The sequence below is a fragment of the Haliotis rubra genome, unplaced genomic scaffold (genome assembly GCF_003918875.1).
Source record: "Haliotis rubra isolate DU_JTF1 unplaced genomic scaffold, ASM391887v1 Scf150, whole genome shotgun sequence".
Taxonomy (NCBI): domain Eukaryota; kingdom Metazoa; phylum Mollusca; class Gastropoda; order Lepetellida; family Haliotidae; genus Haliotis; species Haliotis rubra.
In genome coordinates this window covers 1047586-1061931 of record NW_025765448.1, presented here as the reverse complement: position 1 = coordinate 1061931, position 14346 = coordinate 1047586, and the positions used below count along the sequence as shown (strand labels likewise).

Genomic DNA, 14346 nt, shown 5'->3' with positions numbered 1-14346 from the left:
ATCCAAACACCTCTTTTCAGACTGTTTTTATTTCTGTTGTATAAACAAATTGGTGTAAAATAGAATTGTGTCCATAACGAACGAGTTTGCGTATATACAACAACATGGAATGTTGAAAATATAAATTTCTCTATGTGGAAACATTTACAGCGATAATGACTCGATGTGCATGTGAACGGGTCGATAAACACGATATAAACATGCTGATTGCTTGTCACATATCACGCTTAATAAACACCGTTTATCGACACAAAGTGAAATGTACATGTGATTGACAGTTCGGCCACTCAAGCGTAGGCATGCTATTATAACAAATCATTTTGTACAATATGCTATTATGTTCTTTAGATGAGCGTTATTGCACCATTTTGTATATGAATTTCTATATAATATTTATTAAACTTTTCAATCTATATATCCACTGATTTGAGCACCCCCAGTGGGATTATATAATACAGAACCTATGCAAGAAGAACGTAAAATTTATCTGTTACAAATATCTAAATATTCTATTCCCGAATATTCAACAACTTATGAACATGATCGAATTGTTTGAAAATATAATTTTATTTTAAAAAGGTGATTGACAAAAAATATAAAAACGTCCCGTGATTTGGTAATTACATTAATTACACAGAACTCAAACATCCTTTACAATATCTTCCACGCAACTTTCAAATTGTAACGCGATCGTGTCGTGATGCTCTCACGGTCCATTCTTGAATCTATGTAATAACATTTGTTTGATATTATCAACACTTTTATCATCCCTATTATTGTGATATATTATCTCAATATAAACACCATAGTAATTTCAACAAATACGTACGAACGAAACTGCGACCATGATGACTACAATATATTCTCACAGTGAGGACCAAACATGTACACTGAAGCATGGAGCGTAGATCACAGATCTAACTCTAAGGAACGTGTGCTTTAACAGACTCGAGAATGGTTCCCAACGAAAACGATAAAATTTAAGACAGCTTGGTACATTCAGAAAACAGGATTTCCATGAGTTACATGTGCTCCCGTTTGACGCAGCAACGCATTATTTAATTGGAAATGAGGCTCTGATTTTAATGTATAGGAGCTAATGTTTTGGAAGCTCAATCATAGATCAATTTACAACATGAACAGGAGCTCAATCAAATCTTTTAAAAAGACAAAAAGACACTGTGTCATTGTCTTCCTACAAATTACAGCATGTGTATTTTGTCAGTAAAACATGAGTTTGATTTTTTGTTTAAGAAAAGAGCATATGTGTTACAGAATCACTACGAAGAGAACACATAACATCTTTCGTCAAGAACATCCTCAAACAAACAATAAATATAATATAAACAAAGGGGGGTAGCTCTTCACAAACTATTGAAAAAGGATTAACGGAGTTGTCTCTCTTGAATGAAACCAAGCACTTGATAGCTGGTCAAGGTTGTTTATACTAAAATCCAATTAAACATATTCCTAAAATTCTCAATAATTTCTGGTCATACTATATAATATATGGGAATGGTCAAAGTCACTTCTTTGTCCTACTGATTTACTTCAACATTTTTTAAGTTGGTCTAGAATGTTCAGAATGGGAATTGGTTGATGCCCTACATACAGATTATATCGGGTACCCATGTTATTCAGCAATGTACTGCTAGGACATCAACATCTGTCAGCAGATATACATACATTGTTGTATATATCTATATATATATCAGTACTTTGAAACGGTAACAGACACAGAACGCCTATATAACAACCTGTCAATCATGCTAGATACGTACAGGTATAGATACATGGACACAGTGAACAAAGCATTTTTCAGGTGTCCGAGTGATTAAAGATGGCTTTTTGTGGCTTAACGAATACTGTTGGAAAATGTTCTTTTCGAGTACATATATGTTAGAATGAGCTCGGATACGTTAGGTTTCTATGATAATAACCTTTACCATTAAACAGAACGTATTTAAGTGTGAGTGAGTGAGTGAGATGGGTTTAACGCTGCTTTCAGCGACATTCCTGATATATTACGGCATGTCAGCATCAAATTGGAGTTAAGCCCGAACTGATACAGGTGTTAGACGTTATTAGTGGAGTGAGTGAGTGAATTTGGTTTGACGCCGCTTTTAGCAAAATTCCAGCAATAGCACTGCGGGGGACACCAGAAATGGGCCTCATACATTGTACCCATGTGGGGAATCGAACCCGGGGCGTCGGCGTGACGAGCGAACGCTTTAACCACTAGGCTACCCCACCGCCCCCACTTTGCCGGAACCCACCAGTAGGTGTATGGTGCATTCAAACCAAAACCGTTATCGGGGCTAACAGGATCATCGGTTACGAACGTGCCCCATATTCTTTCAAAATATTTTTAAAGTGAACAAATATTTAGTCAGAATCTTACAATACACTTCTTATGAGTGCTGACACATTTCTATCGTTATAATTACATTATTCTACTTTTATCAATGCGTTTGGGTTTTCATATGTACAAAACGTACTGCAGAGAAAAATGAAAAGATATCGGTTGCCATCACAGCTGAAGTTTTGCGTGTTGAACGAACAAACAAACACAAAACAAATATATTTGTATTATTAATTATGGAAACACGCGACAGTTTTGCCACAGTGCATACGTTTAACAAACACAGTGTGCTTTGAGCTAAAATCGTGTTCAAATTGAAACCCCGGACTGTGATGTTTAGATTCAACACTGATCCTTCACGTACAATAAAACATAAACAATGTCACAAACGTAAACCCAATGTCATTGGTACATTTCATATATGTCTATTTATAACAATGTTTATAATTATCAAGGAAACATTCTCATCATAACCATCAGCATTTGCCTTACACCAAGTGAGTGAGTGAGTGAGTTGGTATTGAAGCAGCTTTGAACTGTATCCAGTTAGTGAGTGAGTGAGTATGGTTTTACGCCGCTTTTAGCAATATTCCAGCAATATCACGGCGGGGGACACCAGAAATGGGCTTCACACATTGTACCCGTGTGGGGAATCGAACCCGGGTCTTCGGCGTGACGAGCGAACGCTTTAACCACTAGGCTACCCCACCGCCCCTGAAGTATTCAGGTCGTATGTGGGATGTCCAAAGTGATGCAAGTCTTCGACGTTTGAGACATTATTTAACTCACGAGTTAACTAAGGACGAACCAGACGAAACGGGTATTCAAACCCACTGCCCGTACAGTGGAACTCGCGGATGTTGACGTCGTGACTTTAACCACTTTGGTGTGACCTACATACATCATGACGGATGTTGGATTGGAAACAACAATCGCTGGATTGAGATTCAACGAGTAAAGCCTTTAACCATATCATTTTGGTGTACCCAACATACATCATGACGAATGTTGGATTGGAAACAACAATCGCTGGATTGAGATTCACCGATTAAAGACTTAACCCCTTTGGTGTAACCTACGAATGCTGATTGGAAACGACCACCAATGGATCCATGGGCAGCTAAGAACCGTAAGGAGCCACAAACAACTGGATCGTGAGTGCCACCCTTCCCTACATGTCGATTCCCAATGGTCAGAAACAAAACAAAACAAATGGACATGACCAACCAAATAACATTCCCAATGACCATCATTGACAAGAACAGGTGCCTGAGTGGTGCCACAGAACATTGTAATACATATTGTTGAGGACAAACAAACAGACCCAAGGAAAGGTTTATACAGCTATTGCCTTTCAACAGACTTGAAACCTCTGAATACTTGCTCGGGTGTATATTTTAAATAAACATGCGAACATTCAGCCGTTTCAAATTAACGTCGTTCTCAAATTCCCTGAAACCTGACATTCCTTGAGGCGAGGACTGGCCCCGAGCCCCGAGTCCCGACAAAACGTGACAGCTGTAGATCTTCACTGAACAGGTAGTGTGCAGGTAAAGCCAGGATGAAGGATGATCATCAAGGTCACCACAATTATGAAACATGATATTGACCTACATGATACACAGTGTTATTAACACGCTTATATTATCTCACTTACATATAACACTATTTATTCCAAACACTGTTAAACATATCAGATGATAAACTATACACGTCGTATCTATACCTTACGAATATATCAGAATCTCTGTAACAAAAACAGCGATTAACTATGATTTATTCAACCTAATGGCCTAAATGAGAATAGATCAGCAGTATATCAAACACCTAATTGATGTACGACTTACAACACACCTCCACTCCAGTATGACATATACTCTGGTCCCGCTGGCTGCAGGTTTTTTCGGGACATGACGTCAAATCTCAATTTCCCTTCACAAAAAAATTCTCTGGCAAATGAATTTAAAGATTGGACAGCTTTTTTTTAGCGCCACTTCCTTTAAAATTTCACAAAAATGAAGCTGTATTCTAGGTATTCGTTCAAGGTATTTATAATGACATCATGACGATATAATACAGTAGATGACAATTGTTGGTAATTTTAGTGAGAAATGTCAAAGGTGAACATGTGAGTCTGTCACATCAGTAAGTAAACATTCACAGATAAATTTGTCAATGAACGGGTAGGTATTAGCCTCTGGTCGGCCAACAGATTGTACTGATAGACTAGAAGCAGGGCCGCGTTAGGTTAGACATACGAGTTCATATAATACACAGATATATGCATTCTTATTCAATTTTGGCCATGTGATCCTTTCTTGTGTGTGTGTACGCGTCAGCGTGTGCATGTGTGTGTATTACGGGTAGGGCGTGACATTCGTTGGCCCAAGGGTCAGACCGTATATCCAGGAAGTGAACATTTATGTCGAAAATGAAAATATAGATCTCGGGGCGTAAAGTGTAGATTTCAGTGAGTAAGATGTAGATTTCACTCATCGAAATGTAGATTTCAGTGATTTAATATATAGATTTCAGCGAGACAATACTCGCATTACAACACTGGCGTAACGGAAGCTAAGCTATGGTTCATGACATATATTGCACTGTGATGTATGCCTTATGATCTCACTGACACCAATAAGTCCAGGAGCGCTAAATAACCACACGTTGTAAACAGGTTATTCAGCAGACTCTCCTAAAAGGGTAACCATGCGGCCAGGAAACAGTGTTTGACTTCTCTGTGTTTGGTTTACAATAATGACTGTTGAATAAAAAAATTTAAAAAATGATATACAGAAGTGTATGAGATGGTAGTAGTATTTGTAGTAGTAGTAGTAGTAGTAGTAGTAGTAGTAGTAGTAGTAGTAGTAGTAGTGGTGGTGGTGGTTATGGCAGTAGAAGTATTAGCAGCAGCAGTAGAAGGAGTAGTAGTTGCAGTAGTAACCATAGCACTAAGATATATAAATGATGTAACAGTGATTCATTACCAGCCTGTAATATATACCATCACCAAAGGCTATCTATCAACATAAGTTAGGTATTCAGTAACTAACATTTGAAATATCAATGCCACCTGGGAACGGTTAATTTCAAAATACAGCCATTTGTACATTGGTCAAAATATATAATGTAACTGGAATAAAAGAAATACTGGTGTAACGCTCCAGGCTTCCTCAGATAATTATCATTATGAATGGAGACTGATAGTTTCATTGCTGTCAGAAGTTTTGTTTTTCTGTGATGATAACTCGTGGAATGTTATTCAAGATGCACATTGTTTTTGTAGGAGTTCGTCAGTCTTTCCATCACACAAAATCGTAGACACTTGCTTATTTCAACCCATTGCAGAAACGGCAGTTATCCATCAAGTCAAATGTCTTCTTCGTAGCCACTATTTGGTTTGATGGCATGATGGTACATGAGAACTAATGGTCTCAGCAGAGAAATATCCATATATCCTTCACCACAAATCACAACGAACCCTGACGATATCTTTCCTTCTGAGATCGTCCAAATGAGCACATTCACGGATTAACGAATGTAGGTATGAAGTAACACATTGTTACATGTATTCCGATATACGGGGTGTGCTTTCCAGGAGTTAAGGAATCGGATTTCCATTGTGTGAATTTATGCACCTTTGGTCCAGGTGATCGTCAAAGAGTTATCTCGAGTTGTGGAAGATGGTAGCAGATTTCACGTCCATACAACAGGCAATCACATCACCAACAATTCGTTCATGTACATCACGCACAAGAAGACTTTCTGTATCTGTAAGTAAGGAAAGATCAAATGTCATGTTGGTGTTTGCCGTTCTCCTGGGTAACTTGTTGCCATGTCTCAGAGACATCATTCCTTATCAGTGCCTCATCTTAGATGACCAGAGATCACTCATGTATCATTCTCATGTGTGCTTTAACTCAGAGAAGCGTACCTCGTGCTGTTAAGATAAGCATTTTGCTCCAAAGAAGCAGATCTCATACCCTTCAAATCAATAACTTGCTCATCTCGTGTCTTTTCAAAACATAAACTTCCTCAAGAGAATCATTGTCGTGCTCCACAGAAGTATTCGTCACTCCCTTCAAATCACTCTCTTGATCCAGAGAAATACATCTCATGCCCTTCAAATCTATAACGTGCTCAAGAGAAGCACATTTCATACCTTATCAAATCATTGGAGTGTGCCATAAAGACACATCTCGGTCCTTCAAATCATTGCCTTGCTCCAGAGAGGCACATCTCATGCCCTGCAAATCATTGTCTTGCTCCAGAAAAGAACATCTCATGCCCTTCAAATCGACACGTTCTCCGGAGACGTTCAACTGCCATGTTTCACATCTTTGCATTGCTTTGGCTTAACGAATTTGTTTAATCTGTATCCGAGTAGGAACATTACAGTTCTGAACCAAGAATCACAACGTGTTATTTCAGCATGTTACATGAAGATGAGAATGAACCGTTTCCCTTGTTAATAAATCCTCAAACAGCATTTCATTCATGTATCACCCTCTTTCACAGACACGCGCATGTCATGTACATGCTTTCACATGCAAACTGACACAGACATACGTTTCTGACACTGCGCTGTACATTTCATTTGACACCGTGTACATTTCCAGCTTGTGTTGTACATGTCCGTCCTTGGTATCGCCAGCTGTCGGGCACTCCCATGTCTATATACATGACACGATGTCAATGTCCTCTCACAGCAGGTCCGTTTCAGGCTCGGAGTAGTCCACGGAAGTGTGGGCACAGGCAAAGGGACTTGAAGGTGGACTAAACTCACTAGCCCGCAAGATGGTGATCCCCGAGTCTGAGCTGGACGAGTCATGGCGGTCCTTCTCCTGCACAGAGAGATAAGCATGCTGCACTTCAATATTGCATCAAGTCTTTGTTTCATCACATCGGGAGGGATATAATACAAAACCGTCTGATAACAATGGGAGAGTTATTTCAAAACTGTGTTATAACAATGGGAAAGCTATTTCAGAATTGTTTTATTACATTGGGGAAAGCTTTTTCAGCTTGTTATTACAAGGGGAAAGCTAATCTCTTAACCGTGTTATTACAAATGGGAAAGTTCTTTCAGAAAAGTGTTATTACAAGGGTTATTTAAAAACCGTGTTTATACACTTGGACTTGCATACTTGTTGACAGCATGAGAGAAGTTATAACACCAATAGGTATACATTTAAAAACCTTGTGATTGAATTATGAGAAGACAAATTCAAAGCCCTCTTATATGAATCATGTGAAGTATTTGTGAAAATTGTGTTTTGATAATGAGAATATCTACTGCAAATTGTGTTGTGATAATGGGAATATCTACTGCAAATTTTGTTGTGATAATGGGAATATTTACTAAAAATTATCATTATGGGAGAAACACATTTAAAAATCATCTTGTGATTAGAATGGGCAATATATATCTCACTATTCTGTTAATACAATGAAAAAGGGACATTTCAAAACATGGCTATATTATTACCACACGAGAAACTCTAAATCTTTTCACTACAAAGAAACACAGTTCATTATTTTGTCATTTGATGGGAAACATTCAAAATATTTCTATGACAACAGGAGGAAGACATGATTATATGTTGTCATAATAACTGAAGAAACACATAGTTTTTAAGTTTGGAAGTGTTTACTCTCAAGCCTCGACCAGACAAACCAGTGTTTGATATCATGAGCGACTCTTCGGGTACGATGACATGTCATAAACGTGACCCAATGAAGTCACTTAAGCAAGACATACATTAAAAACCGCGGTAAAACAATTCCTAAAATGTGACTGATATTTGGAATCAAGTATTTTTACTTTTTAATCCAAAAAGGTAAAGTTGTGTTCTTTGTATTATCCATTGACATCAAAAATGAAAAAAAACTGATTTCCGTCCCTTGTACCGAAACCATTAAGAGAATAAAAAGGAAATGATCCACAGACACACAGTTCAGACAGACTCATAGTCACTCATATAGATGCACACACATGCGCGCGTGCAGTTCAGACAGACTCACAGACTCTCATATGGACGCACACACACACACTCAGACAGACTGACAAGACACTCATATAGACACGCGCAAACACACACACGTCGATGTGTTAGCGCTATAACCTTAAACGCAGTGTTACAACTCCATTCAACCACCTTTAAGCCATTGGATCTTTACCTTACCGTTTTGGACATTCTTTCGAGGGGAATAACGAGATATATAATGACATATTATATAATCAATCACTTTTCTGAAGTCAATATCCGGAATAAATGGCCTTTATAAGAACAAAGTTTAACGATCAATGTCTGCAACAGTGAATCATCCCGACTACAGTGAATGTATGACATAGGTACAACACGAAGGCCAGTGCTCACTTTCTCCGACGGTAGACTTGAATGCTGTCGTTTCGTTCGTATAAGCGGACTTCGTTTGGGTATGCCAGGAGAACGTTCCCCATTGCTGACGATGGGGGCCAGTAGTGTGGATTGTTGAGGTGTTGTCGTGGCGGTCACTACCCGGTCAGTGGTCATCTGTCCAGCCAGACAGGTCAGCGGGATTTTATAGATGTTCATCGCAGGGCCGGTTTTCGCTGCAATTGTTTGAGATGCTATGATCGAGCAGTGAATGTATTTCTTTCATTAAGTACGACTCATAAAACTTACAGCGTCACGAGAGACGCCATATTCATGCAAGAAACATGTGAGAAGATGTGCGATGTTTTTCATGTGATTAAGCAGTCTTATGACCAATCAGATGTATTAAGAGTGGAAGCCATTGTTTGAAGGCAATATCGGCTCATCAATCCATAAGACATGTTTTAATATACTGCATTATCCATTGAGAAGTAGGTGTTTCGACGTTAACTATACTGAACGAAATGTATTAGGGATCATAAATATTTTAAGGATGTTTATGTGAATATGGAATCAAAAAGTATCAAAAAGTTTCATGATCCCTAACGCTTTTAGTTCAGTAAATCTGTATCTACAATATCATGTATCCTTATGTTCGAATACTTTGAAATATTTCCTTATTTATCAAGTAATCTTCATGTGATTTAATGTAAAATTCCAACATAAGTACAGAATCACTTCTACATTTACGCCAACTTCGTTCTTCCTTGACCATATTCTATGCGGACGAAATCAAGGATTATACGATCGCTTCAGGCAATGTACATTCCGTACACGATAAACAATAATAATTTCGATTTCTTGTCTATTCTTGATGTGACCATTATTGAAAAAGACTCACAGGAAGGAGAAGGAGGAGGGGAGAAGGAATTCTCCTTCTCTCTACACTTCTCAGTCGGTGTATTCGTCATAGCCGCCGAGGAGGCAAAGTAGATATCACACTGAAACAGGAGAAATATCTTCAGTACGATATAGTATTTTTGGTGGTATGGTGTAACATTCTAGCAGTTTCCAAAAGTATCCGTGGCAATATGCTACAGTAATAATCGTGGCAATATGCTACAGTGCTAATCGTGGCAATATGCTACAGGGATAATCGTGGCAATATGCTACAGTGATAATCGTGGCAATATGCTACAGTGATAATCGTGGCAATATGCTACGGTGATAATCGTGGCAATATGCTACAGTGATAATCGTGGCAATATTATAAAACATTACCCGTTATATGCACTTAGTCTAGTATTTGTGGCTTAAGCATCCTAAGCATTACGCAATAGCGTACAAGGCAATACGCTACAGTGTACTATGCAATACGCTATAGTATTTGTAGAATTACGTTATGGTATTTATGGCAATACGTTACCGTATTCAAAATAATAGTCAGTAGTATTCGTGGCAACATTCTATAACATTCTTAGGTGAAACTTAAAGTACTTGTGGCAAAACGCTGAAGTATATCCATGGCAATACGCAATAGTACGATTGATTACGCCATAGTTTTCGTGACAATATGCTAATATACTGGACAAAATAAGTAAGATCATTAATCATAATTTCAAAATGTACATATATCCCTAACTATTTTTATCCAGTATAGTTTTCTCGGTTATTCTCTACAGTACTTATGGCAATACACGGCATAATGCTTGGAGATACGCCAGTGAATGGGTGTTTGTGTTCAACACCGATTTGAAGAGAATTCTAGAGGTTATAGCCCTGTCACACAAACGCCAGCCCGACATTAAGTGACGTCCTCACATAACTGAGATCCTGTGTGACGGCTCTACACCTCCACTATTGTACAAACCCGTGAAGATCCGGGTTAGAACACGTCTTCAGCAACCCATGCTTGCCATAAGAGGAGGCAAACGGGATTGGGTGTTCAGGGTCGCTGACTTGGTTGATGCGCAGATCGATGCTTATGATGTCGATCACTGGATTGAGACGGCGTTAAACAACCAAACAAACAAACAAATTTGCATACCTTTGATGTAATGAGCGTGAGGTCCGGCATGGTCATGGTATGAACGAGATTTCCGTTGATGATGAGGCGAATTTCAATAGTGTCGGGAGTGAAGGCCATTATATACGGAAAGGCACAAACTGGAAACAATAATTATTTACAAAATCATTACACTGAGTTAAGATTGCTTCTAAAGCAGTGCTGTATCATTCGTTGCTCAAACATGCATCCGTTTCAACCAGCCTGCTACAACCCCAAAAGTATGCGGACCCGTGAAGATCCGGGTTAGAATACTGATCTTCAGTAACCCATGCTTCTCGTAAGAGCCGACTAATGGGATCGGGTGGTCAGGCTCACTGACTTGCTTGACACATGTCATCGTATCCCGATTGTGCAGATTGATGCTCATGATGTTGATCACTGGATTGTCTGGTCCAGACTCGATTATTTGCAGACCGCCACCATATAGCTGGAATATTGCTGAGTGTGGCGTAAAACTAAACTCACTCACTCAAAGTATGCGTCATGTTACAGACGAGGGATAATTCTGAAAGTATTCAACAACCCCTGACGTATATAAATGTAATGAGTAAGTGAGTTTAGTTTTACGCCGCTTTTAGCAATATTCCAGCAATATCACGGAGGGGACACCAGAAATGGGCATCACACATTGTACCCATGTGGGGAATCGAACCCGGGTGTTCTGCGTGCCGAGCGAACGCTTTAACCACTCCTCTATCCCACTGCCTCTTCATGAACTTAACCATGAAATGTAAACATATACAATATATATTTATGATATACATAGTGTATTTATTAATCATTCAAACCTGGCTTTACATAAAAATGTTACCAACAATATTCTACCTCATTTTCGTTGCGCAGATGCGTTGTACTGTCCAAAGTTTTTTCATGAGCTATGATTTTGTAAAATATTAATCTAAAACTGAAACTTCAATGCAAAGAATAACCAGTCGTCAAACAGCTTATTATGGCATAAAGAGTAAACTAGTTCATGAACATTTAATGAAAAGCATGTGATGACACCAGGTGTTCGTGCACATTATGTTTATATCGGACTCGGGTTATGTTTTTACCGCCGTACCTATAGAGAGGGGCTCTGAATTCCAGTGGAAGTCGAAATCATGACACTGTTCTTCCTTCAGTTTCTGGAAGTGGCTGACATCTGGAACAGCATTGCATAAAACATTAATAGAACTGGACACATATGCAAGATTCACATGGAACTAGGGATAGTATGACACGTGCAATAATCATGCTTTATATTTATACCAACATATTAATAACGTAGTGACCGATTTGGATTTGGAATTAGATGAAAACATTCTCTTTCAACCAGGGCAGGTGTAATATTCTAGCCAATCCAGTGATCAACATCATGAACATCGATTTACGCAATTAGGATACGATGACATGTGTCAACCAAGTCAGCGAGCCTGACCACCCATACCCGTTTGTCGGCTCTAACGACAAGCATTGTTTGCTGAAGATCAATTCTAACCCGGATCTTCACGGGTACAGGGGTGGGTGTGCCTTGATCTCCGGAATTAAACATACACCTACTATACAGTGTCAGCGTTAATACGTAGTTATACCAGTAAAATACAACATTGTATACTTGAAGGGGATCAAACCCGGGTCTTACTTAATACCTTGAAGCGAACGATTTACCCACTAGGCCACCTGCTCACCATAGCCTTCAATCAGTTGGACTAAATTGTAGTTTCATTCAATAACAGGCACACATGAATTTGATAGTAAAGTTTGAATCAGGTTTCTAAGTTTTCAGCTTCGTGGAATATGAGGTGAGTGGTTTCCAAATTTGACGTGACAAATATGATATCCGATGTAATTCCCTTTTTCAACTTCTACCATATGTTGTTTCAGGTAAACAATTCATTTGCATTTTCATGTTTCACCGAAGGGGGCCTGCCGATTGTATTGTAATTAATTAAACTCAAAGATACTGAACAGTATCGTGTTTTAAATGTTTTAGCGCTGTCGAAATGTCTACCTGCTGTTATCAATTAATCAACTGATCAGATGTCAATATGTTTCACGCCAAGGCTATAGCAAATTCAATATCTGTTCTAGAAAGAGTTGGCATGGCCAATGGCCCAAGAACAGGCAATCTCATGTTTCAGATTATTTCCCTACAACGCAATGTTAATGTTTCTAAACTCATGGCCATTATACTGATGGATGATTGATGCATGGAATTCTCTTCTTTATGCATGGCAAATACGGTAAATTTAACGACAACATCAAATGCACCGGCTAAAATGTAAAACAATTATATTTCTCAAAACACAAACGATTATTGTTCATGTTCGACGTGAAAGAGGCCATTAAAAGGACAGTGGTTGTACATTACCGTTTGATTGCTTTCTGGTTGTCTTTCTAGGCATTTAAGTTCAAAGAGGAAACAACATCTTTTTTATATGCTATCTTGGAATAGAAAACAGCGTCATTGAACACTGTGTATGTTATGCTGACAGAGCACTTTCAGTCATCGATTGTGTTTTCTGGTTAAGAACATCCACCTGTGTCGGAGGTTTGAAGTTTGAAATATAAATGCATCTTGGAAACGTACGGTTGTAACATAAGATGAGTTCAGCTTCATCATCCTCGTAGATGTCAATCGCCGCAACTAAATTCACCTGGAACAAATACACGCAGTTAAGAGGTAGTCATCGAGCGATATCCAAAGATTGGCAGATCCAATGTAACACGTGAACTAAATCAGTCGTAGTTGGTCCCTATTTGCCAAGGGACGTGAGGGTACCGAGACGGTGACGTTAAGTATAATTGTCTTGCTCGCCTCGTGTTAGGGGGTGTTGTTGTTTCTTGCTTAGGGCTGCACTCAGCAATATTCCAGCTATATGGCGGCGGTTTGTAAATAATCGAGTCTAGACCAGACAATCTAATGATGAATATCATGAGCATCGATCTACGCAATTGGGAACCGATGACATGTGTCAACCAAGTCCGCGACCACCCAATCCCGTTTGTCGCCTCTTACGTCTAGCATGGGTTAAAGAAGACCAATTCTAACCCGGATCTTCAAGGGTCCTTCGTGTTATGAATATGCATGCCTGAAATAGCGTGCGATGCTAATCTTTAACCTACACAGCCAATGTGGTATTTAGAAATCATATGTTTTACGGTTCTAGCTGTTCTATATTGCGGTAGGTATATCAGCCGCTATCATGCAGGAGTATTCCAATCCCATTAACAACGAACAACATAGTATTCTTCCAGTCTTTACTGGAAAAATGTGTTTGGATTTTTTTATATGAAACTTCCAGATTATCTAATGAACCATGGCTAACATTCCATGGCGAATCTGAGGTACTGAGGCCGAGGTACATACATGTACTTGTGTAAAGCTGTGACGTACCTTGTTGGATTCCACGTGATACAGCTGCAAGGTGTCTCCATTCTTCTCATTGATCAGATCATACTGGTTCTTGTATCCGATACAGATGTGGTTATCTCCCTTCATGCCGTCAATCAGCGTTATCATGCTGGAAACTTCAAAGGCTTGTAATTCCTGAAAATAACAGTAAGCCAGTTAG

At 38.9% G+C, this 14346-nt stretch overlaps 1 protein-coding gene across 1 annotated transcript in view; it reads right to left on the bottom strand.

Annotated features, from left to right (window-relative positions):
* Positions 1 to 4123: 4123 nt before the first annotated feature.
* LOC124270262 (GTPase-activating Rap/Ran-GAP domain-like protein 3) overlaps positions 4124 to 14346 on the bottom strand; it is a 118925-nt gene continuing 108702 nt past the window's right edge. Inside the window, 7 exon segments of the mRNA XM_046705296.1 lie at positions 4124 to 7206; positions 8743 to 8957; positions 9623 to 9722; positions 10769 to 10887; positions 11853 to 11933; positions 13362 to 13428; positions 14169 to 14321. Of these exon segments, the coding sequence (XP_046561252.1) occupies positions 7066 to 7206; positions 8743 to 8957; positions 9623 to 9722; positions 10769 to 10887; positions 11853 to 11933; positions 13362 to 13428; positions 14169 to 14321 (876 nt within the window). The 3' untranslated portion in view covers positions 4124 to 7065.